The sequence below is a fragment of the Cibotium barometz genome, chromosome 47 (assembly GCF_041138505.1).
Source record: "Cibotium barometz isolate CiBa-2024 chromosome 47, ASM4113850v1, whole genome shotgun sequence".
Classification (NCBI taxonomy): domain Eukaryota; kingdom Viridiplantae; phylum Streptophyta; class Polypodiopsida; order Cyatheales; family Cibotiaceae; genus Cibotium; species Cibotium barometz.
This window is the reverse complement of record NC_141092.1, coordinates 46,425,421-46,453,314: the sequence shown is the minus strand read 5'-3', so window position 1 is coordinate 46,453,314 and position 27,894 is coordinate 46,425,421. Positions and strand designations below refer to the sequence as shown.

At 44.7% G+C, this 27,894-nt stretch overlaps 2 protein-coding genes across 2 annotated transcripts in view; both read right to left on the bottom strand.

Moving 5' to 3' along the window:
* Nucleotides 1-725: 725 nt before the first annotated feature.
* The window catches only part of UGP3 (UDP-glucose pyrophosphorylase 3), a 71,039-nt gene continuing 43,870 nt past the window's right edge, over nucleotides 726-27,894 (bottom strand). The window contains exons 12-17 of the mRNA XM_086784831.1: nucleotides 2,375-2,470; nucleotides 2,198-2,272; nucleotides 2,004-2,095; nucleotides 1,755-1,917; nucleotides 1,424-1,484; nucleotides 726-1,188 (exon numbers count right to left, since the gene is read on the bottom strand). Coding sequence (XP_086640957.1) covers nucleotides 1,067-1,188; nucleotides 1,424-1,484; nucleotides 1,755-1,917; nucleotides 2,004-2,095; nucleotides 2,198-2,272; nucleotides 2,375-2,470 — 609 coding nt within the window. The 3' untranslated portion in view covers nucleotides 726-1,066. The remainder of the gene's footprint in view (nucleotides 1,189-1,423; nucleotides 1,485-1,754; nucleotides 1,918-2,003; nucleotides 2,096-2,197; nucleotides 2,273-2,374; nucleotides 2,471-27,894) is intronic.
* LOC147611764 (uncharacterized) lies at nucleotides 25,067-26,405 on the bottom strand. The gene is made up of 3 exons (XM_086785034.1): nucleotides 26,034-26,405; nucleotides 25,767-25,928; nucleotides 25,067-25,661 (listed from the first exon to the last, which is right to left on the bottom strand). Exons 1-3 carry the CDS (start codon nucleotides 26,403-26,405, stop codon nucleotides 25,377-25,379), a joined length of 819 nt encoding a protein of 272 aa, XP_086641160.1. The 3' UTR covers nucleotides 25,067-25,376.

Sequence of the window (27,894 nt, the reverse complement as noted above, 5' to 3'; positions counted from 1 at the left end):
CTGTCCTACCAGAGAGACTCAACGCATCTTCACATGCGATTTCTAAGATCTCATTTTGGGAAGACATTCTAGCTTTGCGCTCAGATTCCACAATGATATACCAACTTCATGGTATTCTTGGCGTGGACTACTTTTTCGGGATTGTGGACAACATGTCCAAATAGAAATCAGATGCATTTTGGACACATTCTCTGGATCGATACACCTACTTCCGACACTTGTTGCGATGGTCTCTACATGACCGCCGAAACTTGCAACAAAGACAACTAGCAATACGTGGCCTCCTTTGACTACTTCTAGGCAATCAATGCCATGAACCCTATATAGGGACCTCAGTTGTATCATGATGTTTTGTTTGTGGGTTTTTTTTTGGCTTTTCACCTCCCAATGAGGATTCCCACTGGTAATGTAAGAATTACTAAAAAAGTGTGTGTGTGTGTGAGACTGATTTTTTGCATATTGTATATATATATATATGTGTATGTAAATATTCATGTGTATATATGTATATATTCATGTGTTTTGTGTGTGTGTGTGTGTGTGTGTGTACATATTCATGCATGTACATATATGGCTTTAGGAAGGCAGCAGCTGTTTCGATGCATATTTAACTGCATCCACCATCACCGAGTTTTCAAGCAGACGACATATCTGGCATAACAGACATACCAGCCCTCCATCGAAGCACCATGATGGAGGTTCACTACTGTAGTAGCAATGCAACATTTGTAACGGGGCTATAGAAGCATCTATTATCAATGCTATTAGAGATATTGAACCAATTTATACCTTACAAACCAGTATAAATCTTCCTAAATTGAGAATTCTTTTTAATAGTTCTAAGATGGCTAATGTACATGGTTCTCCTTTCTACACGAAGTTGCCTTGGGAATACACCAATAAACCATCACGTTAAGAGTGAACTCACGATAATGAATGATATAACTTACATTTCCTTCATCAAGGTGATGAAAGAATTTCAGCAATGGGAACCCTTTAGAGAGACTCACCATTGTCCCAACAATTTACATGCTTCTCTGGCAGAGAAGGCTACCAAGGGAAAACTTTAGTTTTCCATTGTTTCCATGGTTAATTGTACATACCCTCCATCTTGCAGTGTGTACTGCCAATGCCAGGTTCCAGAAGGCATTGCGCCCGTACACAGAGGATGCAATGAACAAGAGATACCTGGAAGTCATAACATGGAATAGGTCCAAAAGTTGAAATCATTATACTCAAATAATGCAGCACATTCTATCTATAATCCAACACATTCAACGCATAATGTCTGCAAAATGAGAGACAAAATAATGCAGCAGCCAGCTATTTTAGTTTTGCAAGTCATGTGCACACTATTAGAATCATCCTGTGAAGGTGTGATTAAAAACGGCCAACTATATCAGAAATGGAGAGACAAGTTTACCATTGTTGCCTTGTTCCACCCTCATTCTATACCCATCGGATACTTCAAATGTGTGAGAGCCCTGGGAAACAAAACAAAAAGAGGGAAAAAGAAATAAAAAATATCAAACCTCTGAAACCAGGTAAGGTAGGACTCAGGCAGGTAACACAGGGTCTGCTGCCCATCAGCAGGACCCATCCAACTGCCATAAGCCTTGGACGGCCACCCATGACCTAAATTTTAGATGGGCAATATAAGCCCATGCAAATCCCCACCCACTGTCGTCTGTAACCAGCAAAGGCACCTCATGAGAACACGAGAGCATGGACGAGGCGACAAAAATTATAAATACCAGCAAAGTCACGTCATGAGCTTCAAATTCTGCATTGCCGTGTAAAACTATTCTTAGGCTTTCTAATCTCTGCACTTTATGTTGCCAATACACATTCTCCTTGGAACTCCAGTCCACACCTCTGTTGTGAATATACACTCTTTGCAGCTTACACCTTCCACACCTATTGAAGAAAGGGCATTCTGGTTACAAACACGCTTCTAAATGTTCAAGATTTGGACTGAAAATATGGCCTGCTTCCATACTTACCCTTCTCCATAATGAAGAATCTTTTCGCCATATTCACACTCCTTCAATGAGCCTACTGCATTCTCAGCAAGAATCACCAGACTTCCATCTAGCTGTTAAGGGCAGTGCAGCATGCATCAGAAATCAACATGTGCATTCAAAATTCTCCTTTCGAAAAATGGAGAGCCAGAGAGTTGGGTTAGAAAATCAATTACCTGCACGTCTTGCCAGAAAATCTCCGCAATCTCGAGTTGAAGCTCGGATCCCTTGCTTATCGAGCCTCCGTGTATCTGGTAGCCAAGGAGTTTATAATTCCCAAAAATAACCCACCAGGAAAACTCCAAAAGCTATGTGAATAGGTTACTCAAAACAGCAACGTCACCCGCTTGTACCTTTTGTCTAACAATACTCCAAAGAGGACCTATTGCTGGGTGTAGAAGCACGATAAAGGGAGGCCCTGATTCAATGTAGCATTCATTGCTTTCCATCTGCACAAGGCACGTGGACATGAGAACAACGATGAATACATTTTCTTGAACTCTCCCAAAAATGTATACGTATTTCTTAAAAACTCTCTCTCTCTCTCTCCACAGGCCGGGCTGGTCCCACAATGGCAGGCGTTTTGATCCCCCTACTACTTTATGCACATGACATTGTCCTTTCAGATTCAGCCGAGGGGCTTCAGAGACATTTGGTGCCTTACAGGATTTTTGCAATCAGCAGGACCTTACTGTTAACCTTGGTAAAACCAAGGCAATAGTCTGTGATACCTCCTGCCCCTACACATCAAGATTCAGCTTCACATGCAGAGGGGATCCTGTAAAGATTGTCTCATCCTAAGTCTACGTTGGTGTCACTCTCACTGCCCACACTTCCCCATGGTTCTCACAGCACATGTCAGAGTGACACGAGGATATGCAGCATTGAGCTAACTTGAACAGTAGTGCTTACAGGCACATTTCCAAGAGCCCAAGATGAAGGGTTGGCTTTATGACACCCTCGTCACACCAGCCTTGATGAATGGAGCAGCCTTCAGGGGACCATAATCATCCGATGAGAATTGGCAGCGAGTTGAGAGGCCCCAGGTCATGATGTTCTTTCCTATGATCGGCAGCAAACCATCAGTCCCACACCAGATCATCCGGGCAGAGTTTGCTGCAGCCCCGATGATAGTGGTGTTGGGGTAAAGGCGTTATGCCCACCCTTATAGTGTGTACAAGCCCATAAGTTATAGTACATAGTACACTTAGTACTTTTAATGTACTAAGTGCACTATGTGTACTAGTGCAATATACATGTGTGATAGGGGAGTTACACACTCATGCTTTTCATGAGTTGACTTATCCCCACAACTCTCTCTCTCTCTCCCTTGCTTCTCTGTGTATGTCTCCCATGAATGAACTCTAAACCCTAATTGCTGTTTTCTCCCCATCAACTGGTATCAGAGCCTAGAAGGCGGTGCTATTCATCTCTTCTCCTTGATAGCTGAACGAGCTGCTTGCTTTGCTGCTGTCATACTCTGTGGCATCAACACTCGCAGCAAGGCCTGCAGGGCATCAACACTCGCAGCAAAGCCCTTTAGTGTGAGCAGCTTGTATCAAGGTCACAGTAGCCAGGCGGGCGTTGAGCCATTGGCGAAGGCAGCAGCCCTAGGCGACCTGTAGCGTGGCTGAGGCAGCACACGTCCATACTCAGGCGGACACGGAGGCTGGTGAACATTCAACTAGTTGGGCGTTCAACTGGCTACTCCGCGTAAGGGGCTAAGCTGCTGCGCAAGGAAGCCAAGGCGTAAGAGCTCCGTTGGGCGTTCAACTGGCTACTCCGCGTAAGTAGGCGAAGTCACCTTCGCCTACGTGGCTGGGCGAAATCAGGTCAGCCCACACAAGGCGTAAAACTCTCGAGGGGAGGCGTAACAAAACCAGCGCTGGGCTTTCGTAAGAAAGCACCAGCATTAGAAGTGCCCCCCCACCTGCACAGAAGCCTGACGAGCAGCAGCATCAACAGCAAAATCGACGCCCTCCTTTCCTGCAACAGAAATCAACCTGCAAATCAGAAAAAAATCAAAAATTTCAGAGGTATTTGCCTCTAATTTTTTGCGAATTTCTTATCAATTTAATCAATTGAGCAGGTACAGGTGCCCAATTGCTCAATTTTTGAGCAAAATTGGCAAAATTGGGTGACATTGGTCACAATCAGGATCAATTTGCAGGAAATTGGTCAAATCAGGATCAATTTGCAGGAAATTGGATGTCGAAATTTGGGGCTTTTGATGTAATTGTGCAATTAAGCACTCATACATGCTGTATGATGTGAAAAATCGCACATTTGGGCAAAATTGCAGCAAATTGCAGTGCAAATCAAAGGGCTTTTGTGTCGATTTGGTTGATTTGCATGCAGGCAATCGCATTTGATGCTGTGGATAATGTGCTGATGCCTTACAAGCACTCAATGTGCCTGTAAATCAAGGGGCTTTCATGTATTTGATGTATATGTGGCCAGGGGAAAGCATCGTGAACACTCTGGATGCCTTCATGTGCGTCAATGTACCATGCATGATCAGAAATTGATCTCAAATCAAGGGGCTTTTCAAGTTTGTATGCTTGTTGAGCTTGGCAAAGCAGCAGGCAAGACATTTATGCCTTGAATCCTCAAAAATCAGCTTGCAGTCAAGGGGCTTTTGCCCAATTTCTGTTCGGGACTGTTTTATGCAGTGTACAGGACTGTAAAAGTCTGATTTTCACTCATTTGGACAGCCAGGAGAGCATTTATTGCTATTGTACCTACTGGTACAGATTTGGCACAGCTTTGTGCATGTTTTGGCATGGCTGTACACTGTTTTGAGTGACCAAAAGATTCAATTTCAGCTGCTGAACTTGCCGGTACAGGTTTGGTACATCATTTGTAAGCACTTGGTACTGTTGTACAGTACTTTCAAAGGGCAAAAGAGCACATTTAAGGTGCTGTCCAAAATCTGCAGCAACCAGATTTTGGTGTTTTCATCACATAAAGTGGGAGAAAAGTTGCATTCTTGCTTCCGCAGTGGGAGATAAAGCTTGGGAGAACATTTGTAAGCACTTTGTGTGCTTTGGGTGCAGTGTTTGCACATCTTGGGTGCAGTTTTTTGCACATTTGCAGGGAGTCAGGCATTAAAGGTTGCATATTGCTATGGCAACCACAGGTGAGAGCTCTTCATTGCTTCACATCAAGAAGCTTGAAGGCTCGCATAATTATGATATTTGGCAAACCCAGTGCTACAATGTGTTGCTCCAGAAAAAGCAGCACAAGCCTATCAAAGAAAGGGGTGTGATGCCCGCTTCTCTTACAGCTGAAGAGTGGGAAGATATGGATGAGCTGGCAAGATCTACTATCATGTTGTCTGTGTCAGACTCATTACTTTTCAGCATTCGTGAAGAGAAGACAGCTTGGGGAATGTGGCAGAGATTGCAGGACTTGTATGCCCAACAAAGTGCCTCAAGCAAAGTGTATTGGTTGAAGAAACTCATAGGTCTTCAGATGAAGGAAGGGGCATCTATGACAGCCCATCTCAATGAGTTTAATGGTATTGTCAGCCAGGTCATCAATCAAAAGTTGGCAATGGACGATGAGTTCAAAGCCACTTTTTTGTTATGCACTTTGCCAGAGAGTTGGGACACATTCAGGACAGCCACTAGCAATTCGAATGCTATGCTGTCATATGCAGATGTTGAGGGTGCTCTTCTTCAAGAAGAGATGAACAGGAAAAACAACTCTGTTGGCAAGTCCAATGCAATGAATGCACGTGGGAGATCCCAGCAAAGGGGGAAAAGCCAAGAAAGGGGAAGGAGCAAGTCTCGCTCCAAAAAGGATTTGGAATGCCATTATTGTGGCAAGAAGGGACACATTAAAAAGCAATGCTACAAATGGAAAAATGATCAAAAAGAAAAGGGAAAAGGCAAAGACAAAGAGAAGGATGAAGCCAAAGATGTAAAGCCAAAGGGCAAAAGTGGAGTCAAGATTGAAGAAATCAATGTGTCACATGCAGGTGGCAGTGAGGATGAGGTCCTCTTTACGTCTTCACTTGATGCCCATTCACTTCTTACAGGTGGTCATGGTATGCACTCATGGATCATTGATTCAGGTGCCTCCTTTCATGTCACAGGTTGCAGAGACTTGTTTGTCAGGTATACTGCTGGCAATGAAGGAGTGGTTTATTTGGGTGATAACCATGCATGCAAGATTCTTGGCAGAGGTGATGTAAGGCTTGTATTTTCAGATGGCTCACAGCTTATGCTCCATGATGTTAGGCATGTGCCTGAGATCAAGAAGAATCTGCTTTCTACTGGACAGCTTGATGATGCTGATTATGTTACCACATTTGGTAGTGGAAAGTGGAAGATTAGTAAGGGCTCACTGGTTGTTGCCAGAGGCTCTAAGGTGGACACTCTTTATTTCATGCATGCAGGTGTTTGTCACCATGCTAATGTAAATGCAACCGAGCTGCCGGAAATTTCTATGTGGCATAGCCGGTTGGGACACATGAGTGTCAAGGGAATGGAGCAATTGTCTCGTTTGGGTTACTTGCCTTCTCTAAAGTTTTCAAGTTTTCAGTTTTGTGAGCATTGTATATATGGTAGGCAACTACAGTGCCCCCACAAGAAAGCTCTTGGACAGAAAGATGCTCAGTTAGAGCTTGTGCATACAGATGTATGTGAGATGCCTCAGCTTTCTTTGGGAGGGGCAAAATATTTTGTGTCTTTTATAGATGATGCCACACGCAAGGTGTGGGTCTATCCTCTTCGTTTGAAGAGTGATACATTCTCAGTGTTTGAGAAGTTTGTTGCTCTTGTTGAGAATCAAACTGGCAAAACACTGAAGGCTTTGCGTTCCGACAATGGGGGAGAGTATATGTCCAAACAGTTTCAGGACTTTTGTGATGCTAAAGGCATCAAGAGGGAGCTCTCTACTCCTTATGATCCTCCACAAAACGGGACAGCAGAGAGGATGAACAGGACCATTCAGGAGAAGGTCCGTTCTATGTTGTCACATGCTGCATTACCTCATGGTTTTTGGGCTGAAGCTGTTATGACAGCCGTTCACCTTATAAACAGGTCACCTAACACGAGGCTTGGTGGGAAAGTGCCAGAAGAAGTATGGACAGGGAAGCGTTGCGTACGTGCACATACGCAGGGAAATGCGCACCAAACTTGATCCTAAGTCTCATAAATGCATATTCCTAGGATATGGTGACAGAGGTGAAATGGGGTATAGACTTTGGGATCCCATGAATAGAAAGATCATACGCAGCAATGATGTCATTTTTGATGAAACATGCATGTATAAGGAGCCTGCAAGGCAACAGGAGCCTGGCAGAGTCATCTTTGATGATGATGGACATCATGGACAACAACAAAGGGCTGTAAATCAGCCATTCAGCAGGAAAACCAGCCCTTAAATGGTGCTGAAAATGGTCCAAATGGACAGCCAGATATGGCAGAAGATATCCCTATGGATATACCACAGTTGGAGGATATACCGGGCATGATTTTTCAGCCTTATGGCATGGAACAGGAGCCACCAATGGGTGATATGCAGGCTGGACAGCAACCTGCAAATGATAGTCATTGGGTACGGAGGTCCACTAGACCCTCCAGAGTCCCTGACAGGTTTGTTCCAGGGGTTGACTACTTGATGCTCACTGACTGTGGGGAGCCCTCATGTTATAAAGAGGCTTTACAGAGGGCAGACAAGGCTCTTTGGGAGCGTGCCATGAAGTCAGAGATGGATTCTCTGCATAAAAATGAAACATGGAAGTTGGTGCATTTGCCTGCAGGCAAGAAGGTTTTGCCATGCAAGTGGGTATACAGGCTCAAAGTTGCATCAGATGCTAAGCCAAGATACAAAGCCAGGTTAGTGGCTAAGGGCTTCAAGCAGGAATATGGTGTGGACTTTGATGAGATCTTCTCTCCAGTGGTCAAAATGACCACACTTAGGGATGTGTTAGCTTTGGTTGCACATGATGATCTGGACTTGATTCAGATGGATGTGAAGACTGCTTTTCTTCACGGTGATCTCCATGAGGAGATATATATGCAGCAGCCAGAGGGTTATGCAGTGAGTGGAAAGGAGAAGCTTGTATGCAAGCTGAAAAAGAGTCTTTATGGGCTCAAACAGGCACCAAGGGAATGGTATCATAAATTTGATACATTCATGAAATCTCAGAAATTCAGGAGAAGTGACATAGATCACTGCTTGTACACCAAGAAAGCTTTGGATGGCAGTCTCTTGATTCTCATTTTGTATGTTGATGATATGTTGATTGCCGGGAAATCTCGTAAAGAGATGGATGCCTTGAAGAAGAGGCTGCATGAAACCTTTGATATGAAGGATTTGGGTGATGCAAATCACATTTTGGGTATGCGGATACTTCGGGACAGAAATCAGCATGTGTTGTATTTGTCTCAGAAGGAATACATTGGCAAAGTCTTGCGGAGGTTCAATATGGATGGGGGGAAGAAAGCTAGTACTCCTTTGCCTCCATATGTGAAACTCAGTGCTATGGACAGCCCACAGTCAGATAGAGACAGGGCTGATATGGCCAAGATTCCGTATGCTTCAGCTTGTGGCAGTCTCATGTATGCCATGGTTGCTACTAGGCCGGACATTGCATTTGCAGTGGGAGTGGTTTCTAGATACATGGCCAACCCTGGCAAGAAGCATTGGGAAGCAGTGAAAGGTGTCATGAGATACCTGAAGGGCACACAGGATTTGTGCATTTGCTTTGGCAAACAGGATGCATTAGTGCATGGTTACACGGATTCGGATTATGCCGGTCATCCAGATAACCGGAAGTCTACTACCGGTTATGTGTTTACATTCACAGGAGGTGCTGTGTCATGGATATCCAGGATGCAGAAGTGCACAGCCTTATCTACTACAGAGGCCGAGTATATTGCAGCCACAGAGGCTTGCAAGGAGGCATTATGGCTATCTCGGTTAGTGGTTGATTTGGGCTATACAGGGCATATTCCATTGTTGCATTGTGATAGTCAGAGTGCCATCCAGTTGGCAAAGAACCCTGTCTTTCATGCAAAGACGAAGCATGTGGATGTGAAGTATCACTTCATCAGAGAGGTGATAGAGAACAAGCAAATTCAGCTTGTTAAGATTCATACGGATGACAACCCGGCTGATCTGTTGACGAAGAGTTTGCCTCCGGAGCGGTTTGCTCATTGCAGACACTTGATGGGCATTGGATGAGGCCAGTTTCAGTCTTGATATGGCCTTGTATATTATCATGTACATGCTGATTTTTTCTTTTCCTTCATTTAAGGGCACTTTGCCTTTAAGTGGGAGGTTGTTGGGGTAAAGGCGTTATGCCCACCCTTATAGTGTGTACAAGCCCATAAGTTATAGTACATAGTACACTTAGTACTTTTAATGTACTAAGTGCACTATGTGTACTAGTGCAATATACATGTGTGATAGGGAAGTTACACACTCATGCTTCTCATGAGTTGACTTATCCCCACAACTCTCTCTCTCTCTCCCTTGCTTCTCTGTGTATGTCTCCCATGAATGAACTCTAAACCCTAATTGCTGTTTTCTCCCCATCAAGTGGATGCACTCTTTGTTGAAATTTGAGCTAAATGATGAGCTATGGTGGATCAAACACTAGAATCAACATAATTAACAAAGTGATTAGCAAGTGATTAAGACGTAATTAGTGAATAATTAGCACATAGATTAATGTAGGCATGGATACTCAAAAACCAGCAAATTCTCATTAGGGCTATGCCTCAATTTATAGAGTTTACATCAAGCATCAAATCCCTTTGATTTCTCCATGATTCACTCCCAGAATATCTCCACCTTTTGCCTGATTCTCTCCACCTCTTCTCTTTTCCCAGATTATCTCCCAGAATATCTCCACACTCCTAAATTCCCTCATGCTACCCATTATTCTCTCCCAGTAGATTCTTCTCACCTTTTCACAGGTTCTTTCACAATTACATCTCCTCTTTTACAGCCTCTATCCAAGAGCTTGTTCCCACACACACCCTATTCACTTGTATATTTCAACACCTCCCCTCAAGTGAATAATCCTAGCACACCTGGACCCTGTATCAAGTTTCCCTCTTACTTGATAGCCCGCGACCAGTGCCTCAAGTCCCTAAACTCCATAGTCCTTGACACTCTCTCTCTCTATGTGTCCAAGGCTACTATAAGTGCCCGCGACCTTGACTAAAGTGCTCACACATACATCTACCACTTGGCCTACATCATCGGTGGCTCAGAGGTGGTTTTACTTTGTTGGGACAGGTTACATTGGGTTGTGGGCTCTCTCTCTCTCTCTCTCTCTCTCTCTCTCTCTCTCTCAGAAAAGATGATCCGACTCCACTTCCCTTGGAGCCTCCATGAAGTTTGCCGATGTCGTTCCTTCTTCACTGGGTTTGCTGTAGCAGTCTCTCGCCATGTGTCCTGGCTTTCCACATTTGTGGCAAGTGAAGGTCCTCCCTCCTACTCTGCCTCTTCCTCGTCCTCGTCCTCGAGAGAATCCTCCTCGGGTGAAGAATGCTTTTTCCTCTCCTGCTGTTGAGTCGAGCTCTTTCTTCTCTTTGCCTCTGCTCTCTTGCTCTAGTAGAGCTGCTTCTATCTTGTGTATCTTCAGTTCAGGTACATTCTTTAGTGTTGCTACAATGTTTTCATAATCTCCTTTGTCCACACTCTTCAAAAGTACAGCTAATGCTTCATCATCTTCTACCTTTTTGCCAATAGCTGCCAGCTGTTGCTTAATACTTTTATATTTGTTCAAGTGTGTGATTAAGGGTTCACTTTCTTTCATGTCCAATTTGTAGAATTGCATTAATAGATTTATCTTGGAATTTTTTGCTTGTGTACCAAATAATTTATTGAGTTCATCCCATGCATCTTTTGCCCACTGTATCCCTGTGATATGATGAATGATCTCATCATTTAAACTGAGTGCAATAAGTCCCAATGCTTTTTCATTCCTACTCTTCCACTCATTTTCTCCTCTCTCTGGGCATTCATCTCTCCCTTCAACTAATCCCCACAGATTTTTCCTCATCAGCAAATACATGGTTTTTGTCTGCCATGTATAAAACTGTTCCCCATTAAATTTGGCTATTTCCTGTGCTGAATTCATGGTGATGTGAAGGGGGTCTTACCTCTTGATCCAAATTCAAGATTCAAGGGCAGTCTCTACCCTTTTACAACTCAATCTGGTGTTTAATAGATGATTACAATAATTTTATCAGCATAAAATCACCAGAAATTACATTAAATTGAGGGTAATCAATTTGTACGGGATGGTTGGAGTATCAAACCAACTCCGATTTGAAATCTGAAGTTATAGGGATCTGTATCAGATACCTAATGGTTAATTTGAACCCTCAATTGCACCAAAGTACAGTGATTAGCACTGATTAATCACTGATTAGCAAATTAATGCTCTGGTTTGTGTGCAGAAAACAGAGTATGCGGGGAGCTCAGATCTGGTGCCTTCCACTTCAAATGAGCTCAAATGCTTTCAAAGGCATCAATAGCAATGAGTCTAGTAGAGGATTAAGCCAAGAAACACAAGATTTGACCAAATAATAAAAGCTTAATCTCTGTTTTACCAAAGTCACCTGCAGATTTGATGAAGAGCTTGGATCTCACTGTAGACTTGATGAAATTGATTTCTGTCTTCACCAGCTTGTAGAGCATGCTTGAAAACCCCCGGGGCTAAGAGGAATTGAAGCAATTTGATTTGATGAGCTCAAGATCTGCAAATCTATCAGAAAAAACTGCGCTGAATGAAATAGTGATTTCTCCCTCATGCGCCGGCGGTTTGCGCTTCTGTCTGGCTTGGCTGGAGCCCAAGTGAGTTAGCTAGCTATGGTTAGAAGCTTTTGCCCTAATTTGATGTGTGCTAGATGCTAGAGACCCTCCACTGGCTGGGGGTGAAGGGGAAGATGAAAAACTCACTAAAAACTGATTTTTTTTTGCTAATTACTTACTAATCCTGATTAATTCACTAATGGGCTCATAAATCTGGTTGATTCTAGGCATGGCTCTGATACCATGTTGAAATTTGAGCTAAATGATGAGCTATGGTGGATCAAACACTAGAATCAACATAATTAACAAAGTGATTAGCAAGTGATTAAGACGTAATTAGTGAATAATTAGCACATAGATTAATGTAGGCATGGATACTCAAAAACCAGCAAATTCTCATTAGGGCTATGCCTCAATTTATAGAGTTTACATCAAGCATCAAATCCCTTTGATTTCTCCATGATTCACTCCCAGAATATCTCCACCTTTTGCCTGATTCTCTCCACCTCTTCTCTTTTCCCAGATTATCTCCCAGAATATCTCCACACTCCTAAATTCCCTCATGCTACCCATTATTCTCTCCCAGTAGATTCTTCTCACCTTTTCACAGGTTCTTTCACAATTACATCTCCTCTTCTACAGCCTCTATCCAAGAGCTTGTTCCCACACACACCCTATTCACTTGTATATTTCAACACTCTTCTAGACAGTCACATGCCTCCACCCACGTAACCGAGGCTTGTTGCCCTGGAGTCCTCCAGACATCTAGCACTCAAGGGCCACCCCCGAGTATAGTATGCAGTCACATACCTCCATCGCATCAGTCACATGGATCCCCACGGGTAACCGAGGCTTGCCCTGGAGTCCTCCAGACATCTAGCACTCAAGGGCCACCCTGGAGTATAGTATGCCCAAGTTCTCAAGATATGGGCTCCATGTGGACTGCCTCCCACCCCTTCACTACAATTTCGACTCCCCTTTTCTCCAGCTCTTACACGAGGACACCAGCCGAGTTATCTGGTTAGATCTTCTCATCCTCTACACCCACGACAAATGGATCTCACCTTTCAAACTCCCACCGAAGATGCACTTCTACAAAGATCACTTCCTCAGGCTCACTGAGGATGGATTCATCCAGCAGCCACACCCATGCCATGTGGATTGCGATTGACAAGATACGAGTTTCATTCCACCGCCTTAAAGTAGGGGACAAGGAGAGTTGAGTGGGTCTTCAAGATTGCTTGACAACATTCGAGATTTTGTAAATGTATGGCCGAATGATACCATCCAACATTTGATGCATTCAACTTTAGTTGCTGCCAGGGACTACATGGTAGACGAACCAAAGAAAAAGACAAGATTTGGAGATCAAAAGTCAACGGTACTTGAGAAGCATGAGAACTCCAAGAATAGGTTTCAACCTATGAAGCCGTGCGGCATTCCAAACACCTACAAAGGAAAGCACAACTTGACCAATGAGCAAATAGCGGTCTACCGCAAGGAAGGGAAATGCTTTAGATGTGGCAAAGAGGGACACATGTCGGCCCAACGTCCAGATCGTCCTAAGGGACTTACAGACAGTCACAGGGCGTGGGTATTTTTAGACTCAAGAATGTTGGGGATGGCACCATCTACCCGTTCCCATTCCCGTCCCATGTCACTCTATAGTCACAGGGAATGGCATTCAAAAAATCTTTTCCCTCCCCGTTCCCCGTTCCGCGTCCCATGTGACTATGCCTAGAGAGCATGAGAAGTCCAAGGAAAAGTCAAGCCTGTGATTAGTGGGATTCTCGATGTATTGGGAAACACTTAGGAACCCGAGGCTAGAGAGTTATGCCTCTTCTAGGGCAAAGAACAGGACAAGAATGCTAGACACAAAATGTGCTGTGATCACAAATGCAAGTCAACCCTAGCATGTGAGTCACATCCATATAATATAGAAGTACAAAAGTTACATGGATAGAGTGTCCTTTCACATTTGATATCCAAGGGGAAAAACCACATGGGAAAAAGTACCCTTGGTTAAGCCCTATTCACACGTAGCACTACTATAAGTGAGCATATGCCTACAAATCCCCCCCTATAGTGGGAGTGTGAACCTGTACAAGGTAGCAGATCACTTTCTGTATGAGAGTAAGTCCAAAGCTTTGCGGAAAGCTTCAAACTTCTCTCACGGTAAAGCCTTTGTGAACAGATCTATAACATTATCCTATGTAGGGTAGGAAGATAAATTGATCTCCACTGCATATAGCCTCCCTCTGACATAGTGATAATGAATCTCAATGTGCTTGGTACGTGCATGAAATACGGGATTTCGTGCCACAGCCATAGCACTCTGGCCATCAGTGAGAATGATGGTGGGTGTTTGCTGACACTCAGGAAGATCAACCAATTATCTCCTCAAACATAGACAATCTACTGTAGCTGTGAAGACTGCCTTGTACTCAGCCTCGCAAGTAGATGTAGCAATAGTGGGTTTCTTTTTGCTCAACCAAGATATGCATGAACTGCCAAGAAAAAAACAGTTCCCACTAGTGGATTGCTTGGTATCATAATCACCAACCCAATCTGAATCATTGTATGCATAAAGCTACAAGCTGCCCCTCCTGGGATAGAACAAACCAAGATCCAGGGTACCCTGAAGATAACGAAAAATGCGTTTGACCGCTTGCCAATGCTTTGTGCCTGGGCTGTGCATGAATTTACTCAACAAAGACACCCCAAAAGGTATGTCAGGCCTGGTGTTACACAAGTAAATGAGGCATCCTACTGCCTCACTGTAAATGCCAACCACAAAAGACTCTCCAATATCAGGTATAGTAAGCCAATTTCTACTCTAGCAGAACCAGGTGTACGACTTACATTCATCCATGTGAAACCTTTTTAGCAAACTTTTTATGTACTTAGTTTGCTACATAACAATGCCATCATCTCTATGCATAAACTGTATGGCGAGATAGTAGTGTAAAGGCCCCAAATCTAACATATCAAATTCAGCTTTCAAATCAGCCTTGAAATCTGAAATTTGTGCTTTGCTAGTCCCGTTATGAGCATGTCATCTACATACAAGATGACTATGAGAATATGGCACCGGTTTTCTTCACATACAATGTGCTTTCAACTGGACTATTCACATAACCTTGGCTGGTTAGATGAGCATGTATTTTATCATACCAAGCTCTTGGAGCTTGCTTTAACCCATACAATGCTTTGTGTAATCTGCAGACTTTATGTTCCTCACCAGGAACTACGAAACCAATGGGCTGATTTACATATACTTCCTCTTGTAAATCCCCATTTAAGAATACAATTTTGATGTCCAATTGATGCACTTTCCATCTTTTATGTGTAACCAATGCAATCACTGATCGGATTGTAGTCATTCTCGAAGTAGAAGCAAAAGTCTCCTCATAATCTATTCCCTTTTTCTGAGAATAGCCTTTAGCCACAAGTCTTGCTTTGTACCTGTCAATAGTACCACCAGACTTTCTTTTGACTTTGTACACCCACTTTGTTCCAATGGCATTCTTGCCTTTCGGCAAGTCCACAAGATCCCAAGTATTGTTCTTCATGATAGAAGAGATTTCATCCTGCATGGCTTGCACCCAGTGCTCATTCTCCTGTGCTTCTTCATAAGAAGAAGGCTCTTCTGAATCAAAGAGACCACCAATGGCTAATGCAGACTCCCCATGATGCATATTCAATGCATGGCTGGAACTAGCCCTTGTTCTACCTGTCAATGGAGCTGCAAGTTTGCTATCTTGCAAAGTTTTCAACAACCATCTTGGCTCCGATTTGGCTGTGTCTATGGCTATTTGCTCTTCCTTGACAAGATCTTCAACTTCTTCCATAGAAGGGGGTTGAATTGCTGGCTGTTCCACATGTTCTACATGAGGATTTTCTTGTGTAGGGGTTGGCTGATCTGAATCCCCCCTAATTGCAATGGGTAATAGTCCATCAAACATGTCCTGTATGCCTGGGCCCTGTATCATGACTTTCATACAAGTTGTACATGGGCTGTACTGAATTTTCAGCAAATACCACATCTCTACGGACAAAAATCCGGCGTGTTGTTGGATAATAAAGACTGTATCCTTTGCTCCCATTGCTATAGCCCACAAAAATGCATTTCATTGCTTTATCATCTAGCTTTGTTCTCAGTTGTTCTAGCACATGTGCATATGCCAAACACCCAAATGTACGCATATAATCCACTTTTGGCTTTCGGCTATACCAAGACTCAAATGGTGTTATGGTTTTCAAAGCTTTTGTTGGACACCTGTTCAACACGTGAGTTGCACACATTATAGCTTCCATCCAAAAATTGTGAGGCAACTTTTGTGCTTAATGTGTCCCATGCAAACTTCAATGTCTAGCAAGACCGAATGTGTGGAATAATATACCTTTTCAATGAAAGGGCTATCAAGGACATAGCCAGTGCATCCCTGGAGTCCTATCTCTTTTGCTCTTGTGTGGGAGCAAGTTCTACCTTAGGAGCTCTTTGAGCACCTCCCCTTTGAGGCGTTGCTGGTTGTATGGTAAGTGGGCATGTGTCGTCACCACACACGATGCCCCAAAGCCCTTTTGCCTACAAGCAACTTACGGATCATGAAACTCCAGAGAGGGTAGTTTGATCCATCCAACTTGTTCTCTTGGGTGAGCACAGCAAATACATCTGTAGCATCTTGAGCCATGTCGACAAAATACACCTGCAAGAAAACCAAGTAGAAATGTGCACTGCCATGCAACCAAATGTCCTGTGTAATTTTTTGCCTGCACCTGAAGCAAGTATAAACCTACACCAAATTATCCAATTTTTTGCCTGCACCTGAAGCAAGTATAAACCTACACCAATTACACTCAATGTGCATACATATGTGACAAATCACCGTTGAAATCCCCGATTACACGCTCCAAACTGAAAAGCCCCAATTTTTATGCACTGCAATTGCTTCAATGTGCAGTCAATTGCCCAATTTTCACAAAAGCCCCAAATTTCTGCAACTAGAAGAGACTTAATTTGTTGATTTTGACCTTAATTTGAAAAACCCCCAAATTCCAACCAAAGCAGCATGTTCAATTTTTGGCAATTCTGCATCAAATTGAGAAGTCTGCATATGGTGCTTCCTGCAATTTTCCATGCAAAGGGAAATTTTGTCAAACCCCAAAATTCTCCGAACCTACACCTGAATGTCTGCACCAATATTTGTTTTTTGTTTTTTGAAATAAAAATACCTGCAAGTGACCCAAAGAGCTTGAAATGACCTCTTGAGGTGGAGTTGAACTATTGCTGGGAGCCGAGGGGAAGCTACAGGTGGCGGGACTGAAGGGCGACCACATACAGAAGGCGAGCAGAGTGCTGGCACGTCAAAGTTAAAGTTAGAGGTGCAGGAGACGGATGGCAAGCGTCTCAGGCGGGCTACTCCAGGCAGGCGCATGTAGGAGCTGCAAAAATCGAACAAGTTTGGATGCTGCTACAGTCGGCGTAGCAGGGCGGGTGGGAGCTTGAGACAGTCGGCACAGCAACAGACGGGCGCACGGGCTGAAGCTGTAGGCGGCAAGATATAGAAGGTACAAGCGACGGGACTGCCAGACGGATCTGGGACGGCAATGGAAAAAGACCCCAAAAAACCCACAAATCCGGCACTTGCCACGTAAGCCTCAAATGGGACAAAGCTCAGCCAAGCGCCGCCCACCAAGGTGAAAGCATTGCCCATTGGCTGGGCAGTGGTGGAGCCCTCCCCACTAGCGCCGCCTGGGTTGGTGGCTGGAAAGGGCTGAGGGCTGCCAGGGGGCAGAAGCAACGGTAGCAAAGAACACCACTGGGAATTCGGGGGCGATGGACGGAACCTACAAGTGACGGACGGACTGTGCAGCAACGGAAGAACGCAGGAGCTCGCTGAAAGCTGGGCGGTGGGAACTGTACGTCTAGAGGGCTATAGCCCAGCTCTGATACCACTTGTTGGGAGACTCACACACTCACACACAACAAGGCTTCCTGCAAATTAGGGTTAGATGTAGGAAGAAGAAATGAATGAGAGAGAGAGAGAGAGAGAGAGAGAGAGAGAGAGAGAAATGAAATGAAATGAAATGTTATATTAACGTCTTCTAAAGGCCAAAGTGACCTATGAGACCAAAGTTACAACCATGAGACATCTGATACACTATGTGGAAAAGAAAAGAAAGGACTGAAGGTAAGTACCTAGCCCTACAATACATCAGTAGGGAGCATCCGGAAGCAGCAACTAGGGAGAGTGGGAAGCTAATGCTACTAGTCAAAATGGGGTACATGAGTACATGGATACATGAATACATGAATATGGGGGAGTACAAAAGTGACAGTGAGTACAACAATATATGGCTAGAGTGGTAATCATTCTAGGAGCTCTAGCATGGGTCTCTGCCGGATGGCCTGGATATCTGCCATAGTGAGATGCCTGGTCGGACCAGCCCGATGCCTCGCAATGAGAGGGAGAGACTACCGTTTCTAGAGGGATACAAGGATTGTTTTACAAATAATATTCCAAGAGAATTGCCTTCTAAGCGACTAGAGGATCATGTGATAGAATCGATTCCGAGGAGTTCAGCCCCGAATCACCTTCTTGTCATGAGTACGGTGCAACCAAAAGAGATTATGACACAGGTACAAGACTTGCTATCAAAGGGATTGATACGGCCTAGTTTCTCACTCTTTTCTTCTCGAGTGCTTCTAGTGTAGAAGAACGATGGCTCATTCCGCATATGCCTAGATTACAGAGCCTTGAACAAGATTATGATCAGGAATCGGTTCCCTATACCGAGGGTTGATGATATATTGGATCGGCTGGAAGGCACGTCGTTCTTTAGTCGGATTGACTTAAGGAGTGGCTATCATCACATTCCGATCTAGCCACAGGATATTCACAAGACTGCCTTTCATACCACTTTTGGATTGTATGAATATTTGGTGATGCCTTTTGGACTCACAAATGCTCCGGCTATTTTCAACCGCATGATGAATGAGATCTTTAGACCACATTGGAAGTATACATACACTTTCTTTGCTGACATCATTGTGTTTTCCAAGACCAAAGAGGAACAAAGAAATCATTTAGCTAAGGTATTCCATGAGTTGTGGGAGCACAGATGTTCATCAATGGAAAGAAGAGTGAGTTTTTCTTAAAAGAAATACATTACCTTGGACAGTGTGTGTCTTGAGGAAGGAGTGCAAATGGACCCAACAAAGCTTGAGGGCCAGAATTGAAATCCATACACGAGGTGCACAGTTTCTTGGGATTATGCTCCTATTAAAAGAGGTTCATTAGAAACTTTCCACCATTGCCGCTCCATTGCATGATCAAACCAAGAAGAAAGTAATGTTCAAGTGGGGTGAGCGTTAAAGACATGCCTTCAACCTATTAAAGGAGAAGCTTACTACTCGACCGGTATTGGTCATTCCAGACGTAAAGAAATCTTTCGTGGTGAAATGTAATTCAAGTGGGAATCGTATAGGGGCAGTTTTGCAAGCTTACTACTGGACTGGTATTGGTCATTCCAGACCTAAAGAAATCTTTCGTGGTGATATGTAATGCAAGTGGGGATTGTATAGGGGCAGTTTTGCAACAAGAAGGGCATGTGATTGCCTTTGAGAGGTGAAGGTTGCAACATACCGAGAAACACTTGCAAGTTTATGACAGAGAACTTCAAGCCGTGATTCATGCCCTAACTTCATGGAATCATTATTTGCTTGGAGCTGATTTCATGTTCAAGACCTATCATCAAAGTTTGAGACATTTTTTGATCCAAACTAAACTTTCCAAGAAGCACATAAGGAGGGCAAACTTTTTTCATTTCCAAACTATCCATACACCTCTAAAGAAGAATGTGGTTGCATATGCTCTATCTAGGAGACCACAGGTACATTCAATGCCCATTGCCTATCATAGAGAGTTAGATTCCATGAGAGATCACTATGTGCATGATGAGGACTTTGGTGGGATTACGCGGACGCTAGAGGATGGTTAGACAGTTAATCACTATTCCTTGAAAGAGGGATATTTGATGATGGATTCACAGTTATGAGTAAAACAAGGATTAGAGGTAAAAAGTGATTGAGGAGTCACATGCACCACCTTATGCAGGTAGACATCATAGGAAACACCTCTGTAAAGTTTCATATGATTTGGATTACATCTTGGTCATCCATAGTTCAAATCAAGTTTTTAGGACATGATCAATGACAATTTTAGTTTTCAACTAAATTCAAGGTTTTAACTAAATTCAAGGTGTTTCATCAGCATTATCAACTTAAGCTACATACAAGATTTTATTTAATTTAGATGAGGAAAAGATGATCAGCCATGTAATTCAGTAAAAATCAAAAAAAGAATCTTGAATCTGAAGTGAGCCTGAAATGTAGGGATGAGTTGGCATATGTTGTACACACAGGACAGGCCACAAAATCCTCAAGAAAGCTTCCCAACGCTTACACATGCAGTCTGAACCACCCTGAAGCTTCCCCTCCTGACCATAGAGGCTATGGATGATATCAAGTCAGACGCACCTGGTGGACTGTGCCAACGAAGTGAGGGGGCCTTCGATGGCTCCACTGCATAGAGTGCCATGCACATTACTGCTGCAAATCTCCCATCTCTTGCAAGAACCTAAAGTCCAATGACCAATAGGCCTCAGCCTTACGAGGCCCAAGCAACAGTGCCCCACGTGACAGTGCAAGAAGGGTCTCTATCTATAGTTAAGATGCGGACGATCCGCTACCAAACCTGCTAAGACTTCGGGCAATCCCAAAGACTGACGCTGGAACTCGTGGGGATGGCCATACCTCAAACATAATGATCGCCTACCTCCAAGTGCCAACCGCCAGACTCCTATGTGCCAGCTACCACTTAAAGAGAGTAATCTTCTGCAACCAAAAACTATCCCACAACCTCTTCCAGAAATCTAAGAGAAAATGTGGCGAGTGGCCTTGTGACTACCAGTGTCATGTTGCTACTGCTCAAGTGCTCTCAACCTCTGGCATCTAAATCCTATGGCCCGACCGTGCAGTGTATGCAAAAAAGGGGGTCCCAGGAGTCTCCTCACTGTCCTCTAGATCATGCCATGTCCACTCCCCCGAGTCCCATTGGAGGCACATGAGAGGCCAGCTCTCCAAAATCCACAAACACCAGAGTCACTCTCTGGCCACCTTGGCCTATGGAGGGTCAATGTGCCACTTATGTGAATGGAAACCAATCACTTGACCCTCTGCAAGGTGCTTTCCCTAAAATCCTCCAAGGGGGGCTCTGTTCTCTCCACTCTAGCATGAGGTCCAATAGAGAAGGTGAGTAAGGCGGAGCTCGCATCCGCGCCATGAACTGCCAAGGGTATATCATGCCTTGTGAACACTCCCAACCACTACGGGGGAGGAGGTTCCAGGATCGAGGCCACCCACTCCTAGGGGATGGAAGAGTTGATGTCAAGGCTGAGTACGTCCCTGCCCCAGATCAAAGTAAGACCGCTCTCTTGGGCCTTTGGGGGCAGCTATCCAAATGTAAGCCAATCTCCAAGTGACCTAGCAAGACCCGTGCTCAAAGCTCTCCACGATACATATGGGCGAGCCCCAAGCATGTGACCACTAGGCAAACTGATGAGAGGGTTCCAAATCAGAGGCTATCGGAAATGCTTTTCGAGGCTACTAAAGCTAATTGCTGAAGGGCCAACCTGAGATGATCCCAAGCACGCAAGAGACTAGCTGCAAATATGTCCTCAAATGCTGGGCTGAAGTCACGAGCCTGCATCTCCATGAAAAAACATCTAGTGCTCAGAGGCCAAGGACCTCCCAAAATCGGGATGCAAGTGGAGATTCTAGCCAGGAGGAAGTCCTTCCAAAGCTCGCCACCTGAAAGAAGGCCTCGAACAATCAACTTGCCCTAAAGAACACTGCCCAAAAGAACACAGCTCTCATTGGATGGGTCGATGATGCCCAGGTCCCCCTCTACGTCGCAACTAAATGATTACTCTCTAAGCCACCTTGGCTTGGGCAGGCCTCCCATCGCTACTACTAGTCCACAGAAAGTTACGGATCAACCATTCAACCTGACCAATACAAGCCCGAGGAAGGCCACACAGGAGGTGATATACCACATGGTGGTGAGAAGAACCTTGTTCACCACCACAGCCCGGACAACTAAAGAAATCCTACCTAAACTCCAGTATAGTAGCTTCTTCTGAATGCTCAGAAAGAAAGGCTAGTTGCAGCTTACGGGAGATATCAATGCCCACCTAGCATCCAAGATAACGAGCTGGAGTGCCCCTCGGGATCCACCGAAAAGCCTCAACTAGATGCCAAGTCGGGGCAAGTGTTGAGCCAACCCAAAATCCCCACGACTTTTGCTAGTTGATCTGCACTCTAGATGCACAACAAAAGATCTCTATTGCCTCAACGAATCTCTCGAGGTTCCTCTCATCCCATAACAGGTATGTTGTTGTGTCATCCTCAAACTCGGAATCAAGCAACTCCACCTATGCGTGGACGAGAAAGACACAGTGCTTGAAGGCCAGTCCCTTGGGCAGAGAGAAAACTACTCATGGCCTTGGCTACAAATAGAAAGAGATAAGGTGCTAGTGGATAGCCCTACCAGACCAAGCAAGAAAGTAGAAACCTACCGCCTCTTGCTCCCTGAATGAGAACCTAGCTGTGTGAAGCTAAGTAGAGTCCAGAAACACCTTGGACCCACTCATCTAGGAATCTCATCGTGCCCATCGTCCCCTCCAAAAAGCCCCAATCTACTATGTCATACACTTTCTCGAAATCAAGAAGGAGAACAATAAGATCCTACTGACGCATCCTAGCCCAAGCAATCGCCTCGTAGAGAGTGAAGACGTTCAAAATGCTCTGTTCCTAAACGAATCCTGTGTGTACCATGTATCAAGTCAGAAAGGAAAGGTTGCAACTGTCGGCTGATGGCCTTGGCCTGAATTTTGTAGGCAGTCCCTAGGTGGGTGATAGGTCCCCACTCCCAAATCTCCAGTCTCTCATCACCCTCCTTGGGAATCAAATGGATCAATCCCTCTAACAACCTCTCTAACATGGCCCCGTAATCATTCTCTCATTGAAGGCAACTCTGACACCGCATTCCATGAGATCCCAAAGTCGGAGAAATAAGGAGATCGGAAGCCTGTCCTCTCCTAGGCATTTGCCCCCTAAGTAGTGCCGTTATAACCTCCGCCAACTCCTCTGATGTGACAGGGGCAGACAAGAAGTCCGGAGAGTGGGAGGAATCACCTCTCTCATATGCCAAACCCACTCACATGTATCCTGCACCTATGAAGATATGGGGGCATCTGTGAAAGAAGAGCTAAAGAAATCTATGGCAATGGCGCTCACATGGGGGGGGTCTCTAACAATGGATCCATCCTGGCCTTGCAACTTGCGGATACCATCTCTCCACCTATGTGGGTCTGCAATCTCAAAGAAATCCCCAGTAACCCTATCTCCCACCTGCATCCAAAAGGAGGCTCTGGCATGATATCTATACTCTACTCTCCGCTCCTCTATGGATCTGAAAGCTCTACGGGTGGTAGCCAACTGACCCTCAATCCACAGGCTATCTGGTGCACTCTCATGAAGCCGCTATAAGGAAGCTAGGACCTGGCGAATGCTCCTCTCCTACTCTCGGAAACCAACCAATCTGCTCTGGGCTGCCTCTTGTAATAAACTGCTAATCTCTCCAAGGCCTACATCCAAGGTACCTATCCCACTAATCCGAAGTGAAAATCTAGCCTCTCCCAAATTTCCTCTATCTTGCTGCATATCTCAGAGTCCTAGATGAGGCTATCAGGGATGCGGGTGCTCAAATGTCTATCCTACCTCCAGAGCTCCTCCAAGAAAAGAATAACCGGTGCATGACCGAAAAAAGTAGTGCTTGCCCAAATACCAATCATGCCACCACGACCGCACGCCCACTCATCTACATAGAACTGATCTAATCTAGAAAGCTTATGGCTGGTGCTCCTCCTGTCGAGCCTCGAGAAACACAAACTCTAGGGGCTCTGTCCAAACTCTAGTAAATGCCAAGGGTCATCCCCCCTAAAGGCCAAAATCAGCTCCTCTCAAGCCGAGAACTCTATACCAAAAACTTTACCCATGCCACCTCCGATTATGTCCTTTGCTGACTCTAGCATGTTAAAATCCCCACCCATACACTAGAAAACCACTTGCGGAAGGGTCTGACGAATTGTACTCCAGAAGGTGGCTTTGCCTACTGCGATGTTCGGCCATATAAGTTCAAAAAGCCCACACAATCCTTTGCAATCTTGATGGTCACCCAATGAGCTCATCCATTGACAATGGTGCTTGAGTCAACCCCTGCCGACAAAAGCTGCTCACTGGCAAAAGAGCATACACCACCCTGTGGGCCAAAGAATAGGACGAGAAGGTGTGACTCTTGCCCTGCACAATCTTCCCGCAGCGATAGGTACGCCCCTCTGAAAGATGGTGCTCCTGAATGAAGAGAATGTCAATAGGTCCACCAACTGCTGCTCTATGAACTCCTGTCTAAGAACACCATGCCTCTGAAAACACTGTGGACCTCCCGAACCCTAAACGTTCCATAAGACAATCCGCATAACTAAGATCGGTGGGAGGCAAAACTATCACAACTTCCCTCAACTCGAAGAGTCTTGGGTGCGGGTTTCAACAAGTAGTCACTATTGGTCTTGGGCCAAAGATGGGCATGAATCCTGTGCTCCATGTGGAGCCACTCTATCCGAGCCCTAGAATATGCATACGCTAGACTCCACCTCTTGTAATGCAAGTATCTATAGGATAGGAAAAGGGGTGTACTACCTCTAAAACATGAAGAAACACAAAAAGAAGCACCTCCAAGAGGCCGGATCACCATCTCTGGTCAACAGCCCGCTGTTTGGCTGCGTTTTCTTCTCCAGTGGACACTATCTATTGCAGAGGGGGTCTTGTGGTGACTCTTAGCTTTGGTGGCACCCTTGGTACCTATGGTGTACACTTCTCTCTTCTGAGGTATTCGTTTTTTCTTATGAGATCAAGGTGGTAAGGTACGTAGTGTACAGTACGCTATCAGTACGTACGGAACGTACTTCTGTACGGAACAAATTTTAAGGTACGTAAACAGTACGTACCATTTGTAAACAGTCCTAGAAACCTGAATATTTTGTAGACAAAGCAACCAAAATACTTAAAATAAAGAGACTGAACCTCATTACTTAAAGTTTAAATCAATTATCAGTTACCAAGCCCATTACACAATACCTCATGTTAACAGTCATAGTGATATAAGCAAGAACCATGAAAGTCATAGATGATAAAAGAGAGTACAAATATCATGTCTACAGCTGCCAGCACATGTCCTGGTCCACAAGTGCAAAAAGCAAAACAATGAAACACTACAGTTGTCTAGACTCTAGAGTCTAGACGCAAGAGTCTCAAATCTCATCATCAGATGAAGATGATGAGTCTTCTGAAGAGAGCATGCCTCCATCATTGATACCATTGCCCTCTTCATCGAACTCTGGCTCAGCAGCAACAAGCTCCAGTGCATCCTCGTCATGTGCCTCGGGAATCTAAGTGTGAATGAGTTCGACAGCCTCATTTGCACACCTCTGCTGGGTGCGACGAACTCGAAGCTTTCCCCTGCGAATGCTCTCTTGTCTCGCAGAGCCTGGATCTGGAGCTGCCGGGCATAGAGGAATGCTGAGAGATCGTGCACGTGAGCGGGTCACACAACGATCCACGCTCTCAAGCTCTCTATGTAAAGCTCTCAAAATCTCCTCTTGCTCATCTCTAATCTGCCGATCCACAAGCTCCGGGCTGGGTTTATCTACCATTTTGAGTAGTGTTGGATCAACCTGTTTAAACATGCCACAAATTGCATATTGGACAATGGATATTCATTGAACTAGAAAAAAATTTCTACTTCTAAGTTCTTCTTGAGTCCAAATTTCAATTTATACCTGCTTCGGTGACCCCAAAGCATGGTAGCTTCGCACGAGCCTCATGTTAGCTCTGCAATACACCAACTTCTCTAATTGAGAAGTACTAAGGCGATTCCGAATCTTAGTGTGTATAAGGGAGTATGAGCTCCAGTTCCGCTCACATGCTCCAGCTGAGCAATCCTGTGCAAAAATGAGTGCAATGCGAGCAAATTTGTAAATCTTTTAATGCTAAAACATCAATCTTCATTTCCGAAGAGTATACTTTAGAGATTAATTACAAGTTACCTGAGATAGAACACGAAGAGCAACTCGTGAAAGGTTTGGAAGACCAACCCTTCCATAAGAGTGCCACCATGTCAAAGGGAATTTCATGGCATCCTTCATCAATGACACAGGTCTCGCAAATGAAGCACCAATACCACTCATGTAAGTGGTGAACTCTCTATCAATCTGAAGTTGCTCCTCCTCTGAGAACATCCTTCCCACATACTCTGACTGCTTCATGCTCAAAGCAATATTATTCCATAGCTCTGGCGACCTGTAGAGAGGATGGAACATGGCAGCCATCGCATGGATGGGACGGCTCATGAATGTCCACCGTTTGTCTACAATGTCCAAGATCTCACCTCGGCTGAAAATGAGAGATTGAACATACATGTCTTAGGTTATAGTGCTAAGAGAATCGAGAATCGAGAAGTCATAAAAATCAAAGAAAGAGGAAGAAATTAGAACTATTGCTTATCGTTGAGCAGTCATCATGGAGCACTGAGCAACATGGTCTTTCATTTGCATAAACAAATGAAAGACCAGCCCCAAAGTTGAGCCCTCCATGTCTGTAAGTCGGAGAAGGACATACACGGGCTTAAGTGCAACTGAAAGGCTATGAACTTGCTGCCAAAAATCATCATCCAGGATCCGCCTCTACAAGTATTTTGTACGCTCATCCTCTGAATGATGCATCTGTCGCCACCTTGGATCCACAACTGTTGATGATAGTGAATCTCTTATCTTGTAGAGCCTATCCAAGACCAAGAACATGTAGGCAAACCTGGTCTTGGATGGTCTCACCATATCCAAAGGGCTATGGCTCCGAAAGATGGCAAGAGCCTGATGCTTCTTGCGGAAGAAGGTGGTGATCTTTACAGCATCTGCAACAATGGGCTGCACCCAAACAAGCTTCCCAATGTCTTCCATAAGTAAATCAAGACAATGGACAGCACATGGAGTCCACACTATATGTGGAAACTCTGCCTCGACCATTTGACCCATTGCCTTGCAGTTAGAGGCGCTGTCGGTCACCACCTGCACAACATTGTCCTCCCCAACCTCAAGGATAGCCTGTCGAATGTGGCCATAAATGAACTCCCCTGTGATCCTGTCGCCTGCTCTCCCTGCATCCACGGCACGCAAGAAATAGGTGCCCAAGCAAGATGACACAAGGATATTGATTATGTGCCTCTTGCGAATGTCTGCCCACCCATCTGAAATAATAGTGCATCCAAACTCCTGCCAACCTGCTTTCACAGGTGTGAGCGCCATGTCTATCAAGGCCTTCTGCTCATCCAACATGGATGTACGCATCTTCGTATACTGAAGACCTGTCCATGTCTCAGTAGGCCCTACCTGCGCAATTGCTTTCACCATTCTTTTCCATTGGTCTGTCCTTAACACATTGAAGGATATATTACACTCAATAAGAGTACGACAAATCTCCATTTCTGCCACCCTTTGCCGCTCCTTTACCCAAGCTTGTGATGAGATACAAGAACGCAGAGTGGATTGCTTTGATGCCTCCCCTGTACCTCTCGCATCTTGTGGCAGGAGGTCCTCATCATCAACAATACGTGCCCACTTCCTGCCTGTGGTGGATTGGGCTGAAGCCGAAAGACTTTCACCCTCATCTACTGTAACCTGTAACATCTCCAATAAAAGCATCATGGAGAGCATCTTGCGTACTTTCACCACCTCTAACACTGCTTGCACCACCCATTGCAGGACAATTCTCCGCAATCAATTGGTCCCTCACAGCTTGTGGTATTTTATCACATGGACCACATTGATTGGTGCACCCGATACCTGTCATGTGCTTGATGACGCGAGTTATGGTGCTAGTGTACTGCTCCCCGCAATACTTGCATGCCCATAG